The 5,000-nt window shown below is 55.9% G+C and overlaps 1 protein-coding gene across 1 annotated transcript in view; it reads left to right on the forward strand.

The window, feature by feature from the left end:
* Positions 1-510: 510 nt before the first annotated feature.
* Positions 511-5,000, forward strand: part of npr1a (natriuretic peptide receptor 1a) — a 68,737-nt gene continuing 64,247 nt past the window's right edge. The window contains exon 1 of the mRNA XM_030064302.1: positions 511-1,286. Coding sequence (XP_029920162.1) covers positions 566-1,286 — 721 coding nt within the window. The 5' untranslated portion in view covers positions 511-565. The remainder of the gene's footprint in view (positions 1,287-5,000) is intronic.

The raw sequence follows: 5,000 nt of genomic DNA on the forward strand, positions 1-5,000 counted from the left end.
GTCGGGTGGGCGGAGTCAGGTGGGCGGAGTCAGGTGGGCGGGGTCAGGTGGGCGGAGTCGGGTCGACGGTCCACTCTGCTGGACCGTTTGTCCTGCGAGACGCTCCAGATGAAAACAACTCGAAATGTTTAGCCTTGTTTTGGGTGAACTGCCCCTTTAGAACAGGCAGCAGCTCTCAACCAGCAGCAGTGTGTGTGAAGATTCACACACACACACACACACACACACACACACACACACTTCTGTAGGTCTCTATAGGATTTATGTCGTATCCCATGATCCTCTGTTTTCATCACAGATTTTGTTGATGACAGTAAAGTCGTGATGCCTTCACTGCCTCTCACTCTGCCTTCGTCTTGTTTCCTCAGGAGCTCCGTCTGACAGACCGGTCCCATCCGGTCCCATCAAGTCCCATCCGGTCCCATCCGGTCCCATCCGGTCCCATCCGGTCCCATCTGGTCCAATCCGGTCAGATCCGGTCAGATCCGGTCCCATCCGGTCCCATCCGGTCCCATCCGGTCCCATCTGGTCCCATCCGGTCCCATCCGGTTCCAGTCTTCCCATCATGCCCCTCAGGTGGCGCCACACCTCGCCGCTCCTCTTCCTCTCCCTCGTCTTCCTCACCTCCTCGTCTGACTCCTTGTTCTTCGGCGACGAGGGGGAGGAGCCGCAGAACGTGACGCTGGCGGCCATCTTGCCCCTGACCAACGTGGCCTATGCGTGGGCGTGGCCTCGCGTGGCGCCGGCTCTGTACCGGGCGGTGGAGCGGGTGAACGCCGACCCGCGGCTGCTGCCGGGCCTCGCCCTGCGCCTGGTGTTCCGCAGCTCGGAGAACCGCGACGGCTTCTGCTCCGACTCCATGGCGCCGCTGGTGGCCGTCGACCTCAAGCTGTCCCACGACCCCTGGGCCTTCATCGGCCCCGGCTGCGACTACTCCTCCTCGCCCGTCGCCCGCTTCACCACGCACTGGGACGTTCCCATGGTGACGGCCGGCGCGCGGGCCGTCGGCTTCGACAAATACGCGGCGGTCACCAACACGGGCCCCACCCACAAGAAGCTGGGCGAGCTGGGCGTCAAGATCCACGAGCACTTCGGCTGGCGGCGGCACGCCATGCTCATCTTCAGCGACAACAAGGACGCCAACGACGACCGGCCGTGCTACTTCGCCGTGGAGGGGCTGTACGAGGAGCTGGGCGCCGCCAACGTCACCATCAACGACCACGTCATCGACGCCGACAAGCTCAGCTACCAGGAGCTGCTCCACGACATCAGCCAGCAGGGCCGCGGTCAGTGTGTGTGTGTGTGTGTGTGTGTGTGTGTGTGTGTGTGCGTGTTACTCCATACTGTGCAGGAGAGGTTGGAGCCTTCAGGCCCCGCCCCCCCAACACACACGGGGCCGTCACACGACACCGGGGCCCCTGAGTGTCTCCTCATCTCCTTTATGTCCTTGTCTCCTTGTACCCTTGCTTCCTTGTTTCCTTGTCTCCTTCATGTCCTTGTCTCATCCCTTCTTTGTTTCCTTGTCTCCTCGTCTCCTCGTCATTACTCTTCCTCCCTCTTTGTTCTCCTCCTCCAGCGTTAGATCAACATCTTTAATTAAGACAGCGCACCGGCCTGTGTGTGTGTGTGTGTGTGTGTGTGTGTGTGTGTGTGTGTGTGTGTGTGTGTGTGTGTGTGTGTGTTTTACTGGAGGCAGGAATTCAGTGCAGAGCGAGAAAAGAAGAAATGAATTCTTTTTTCACTGGTTAAACTCGTCGCCATGGAGACAGGGTGATGGTACCTACCATATTGACAGACACACACACACACACACACGCATATGCCCACAAACACGCACACACACACACACACGCACACACACACACACACACACACACACACTCATGTGCTCTCTCCCTGCAGAGGTTCTCTCTAAGTAAAACATTTACATTAAGAGTTATCACTTATTAGCAGGGATGGATTGTTTATCACACACACACACACACACACACACGCACACACACACACACACACACACACACACACACACCTAGTCTCTGCTGTGTTTTTTTTTTTACTCGTCACCATTTTGCTGCTTCAGATGAAGCAAGAATTCATTTTTTCAGCATCTTGTTGCCTAGCAATGGCTCACCTGGCCCCGCCCACCTGTTAGCCATTTAGTACAATGTGCTCTTACTCACCTTCTACAAACACACACACACACACACACACACACACACACTGCGGGGGCTCTCCTCCTCTCTTTGTCTGGTGATGTCGTGCTCAGCTCGTGTCCTGCGCTCTCATTGGCTGGAGCTCATGGCCACACAGGAAGAGCTCAAGTATCAGACCAGAGCTCCTCATCGCTGTTCCAGGTGTTTCCTTCAGCCCCGCCCCCACAGGTGTGTAACCTCCAGCAGCAGCCCTGCAGTCTGCCTTTACCAACATCAGTGACAGAGCGTCTGGTTCTAAAGAGCTCACTGAGTTCAGGTGCTGCTGGAATAGTGATGGAACAGGAAGCCACCGCTGCAACAAGTCAGCTGCTCAACTTTCTTCCCTCCTAGATATTCCACCATCAGCTGGAAGTGGGATTATTGCAGATATTCCACCATCAGCTGGAAGTGGGATTATTGCAGATATTCCACCATCAGCTGGAAGTGGGATTATTGCAAAGTGGAAGCCTTTAGGAACCACAGCGACTCGGCCACCAGGGGGCGGCACCACGTAAAGTCACAGAGCGGGGTCGCCGAGCGCCGAGGCTCATAGAGCGTAAAAGAGTCCGACGCTCTGCCGCCTCAGGACCTGCAGAGCTCCAGACCTCCTCTGGCATCAACATCAGCACAGAAACTGAGCCGGGAGCTTCATGGCCGAGCGGCTGCACGCCAGCCTCACGTCACCGAGCACGACGCCGAGCGGCCGCACGCCAGCCTCACATCACCGAGCACGACGCCGAGCGGCCGCACGCCAGCCTCACGTCACCGAGCACGACGCCGAGTGGCGGACGGAGCGGTGTAAAGCCACGCCGCCGCCAGACTCTGGAAACGCGTTCTGTGGAGCGACCAATCAGGCTTCTCTCTGTGGCGGTCTGATGGACAGTCTGGGTTTGGGGAACGCCAGGAGAACGTTCCCCGCCTCCAGGAGAACGTTCCCCGCCTCCAGGAGAACGTTCCCCGCCTCCAGGAGAACGTTCCCCGCCTCCAGGAGAACGTTCTCTGCCTCCAGGAGAACGTTCCCCGCCTCCAGGAGAACATTCTCTGCCTCCAGGAGAACGTTCCCTTCCTCCAGGAGAACGTTCCCCGCCTCCAGGAGAACATTCCCCGCCTCCAGGAGAACGTTCCCTGCCTCCAGGAGAACGTTCCCTTCCTCCAGGAGAACGTTCCCCGCCTCCAGGAGAACGTTCCCTGCCTGAGCGCATTGTGCCGACTGTGCAGTTTGCTGGAGGAGGGGTCACGCTGTGGGCTGGTGTTTCTGGGCTCGGCCTCGGCCCCTCAGCTCCACTGAAGGGAAATCTGAACGCTTCAGCTCACCGACACATTTTGGACAATTCTCTGCTTCCAGCTCTGTGGGACCAGTTTGGGGAAGGAAGGCCCTTTCCTGTCCCAGCATGACTGAGCCCCAGTGCACAGAGCAGCTCCATAAAGGCGTGGCCGGCTGAGTTTGGGGTGGAAGAAGTTGAGCGGCCCGCACAGAGCCCCGCCCTCAACCCCATCCAACACCTTTGGGATCAACTAGAACGCAGACTGGGAGCCGGGCCCTCTGGTCCAACATCAGAGTCTGAGCTCACAGAGACTCAAAACTCCAACAGACACTCCAACATCTGGCACAAACTCCCACAGACACTCCAACATCTGGCACAAACTCCCACAGACACTCCAACATCTGGCAGAAGAGTGGAAGTTGTTCTCCATATTAAAGCCTCTGGGTTCAGGATGGAGCTCAGAGAAGCTCCTGCAGGTGGAGGTGGACTTTAGTCCATGTGGTGAATTTATTGGTTTATTTAGCCTGCAGCTTGATGTCTGTTGTCTGCGAGAGGAAAAGCGTCTGTGATCCTGTGTTTCATTATCAGTCCATAACAGATCCTGTCACTTTATGCCGATGATTCACAGCTATACCTGTAAGCTCCCCTGTCCCGTTCCCTCCAGCCTCCCCTGTCCCGTTCCCTCCAGCCTCCCCTGTCCCGTTCCCTCCAGCCTCCCCTGTCCCGTTCCCTCCAGCCTCCCCTGTCCCGTGCCCTCCAGCCTCCCCTGTCCCGTTCCCTCCAGCCTCCCCTGTCCCGTTCCCTCCAGCCTCCCCTGTCCCGTTCCCTCCAGCCTCTCCTGTCCCGTTCCCTCCAGCCTCCCCTGTCCCGTTCCCTCCAGCCTCTCCTGTCCCGTTCCCTCCAGCCTCTCCTGTCCCGTCCTGAGGACATTAAAGGCTCCAGCAGTTAAACAGGAACCAAACTGCAGTCGGTCTCTTTGGTCCCATGTGGCGGGCAGATCCACCTCCCGGCGAAACCTGAGTGTTTCCTTTCAGAGGCTCTTTGTGTCTCTGAAGCTCCTCCCACCTCCGTTACTCTTTATTTCAAGATCTAAACAAAGACAACAACGTTGTTTCAGGCCACGGACACACAGAGCCCGGCGAGACAAACACAGCACACAACAGAAACTAATAAAACACCTGCACCTGATAATCCATCACAACTGACGTGTTTTTGTTGGTAAATTTACAAATTGTTATTGTTATTGTTTATGTTATTGTTATTGTTATTGTTATTGTTTATGTTATTGTTTATGTTATTGTTATTGTTATTGCATAATTAGAATATGTTGGGATAGTTTACATTACCTTATGATCATGATGATAACAATATAAGTGGAAATGCTGTTAATAGCATCACCGCTTCTGTTTTCCAAAACAAAACACACACACACACACACACACACACACACACACACACACACACACACACACACACACACACAGCACTAAATGTCACATTCAACTCCCTGTGCCTTTTGTCTCTACCTCTGTCTTTCTCTTTG

The sequence above is a fragment of the Myripristis murdjan genome, chromosome 11 (genome assembly GCF_902150065.1).
Source record: "Myripristis murdjan chromosome 11, fMyrMur1.1, whole genome shotgun sequence".
NCBI lineage: Eukaryota > Metazoa > Chordata > Actinopteri > Holocentriformes > Holocentridae > Myripristis > Myripristis murdjan.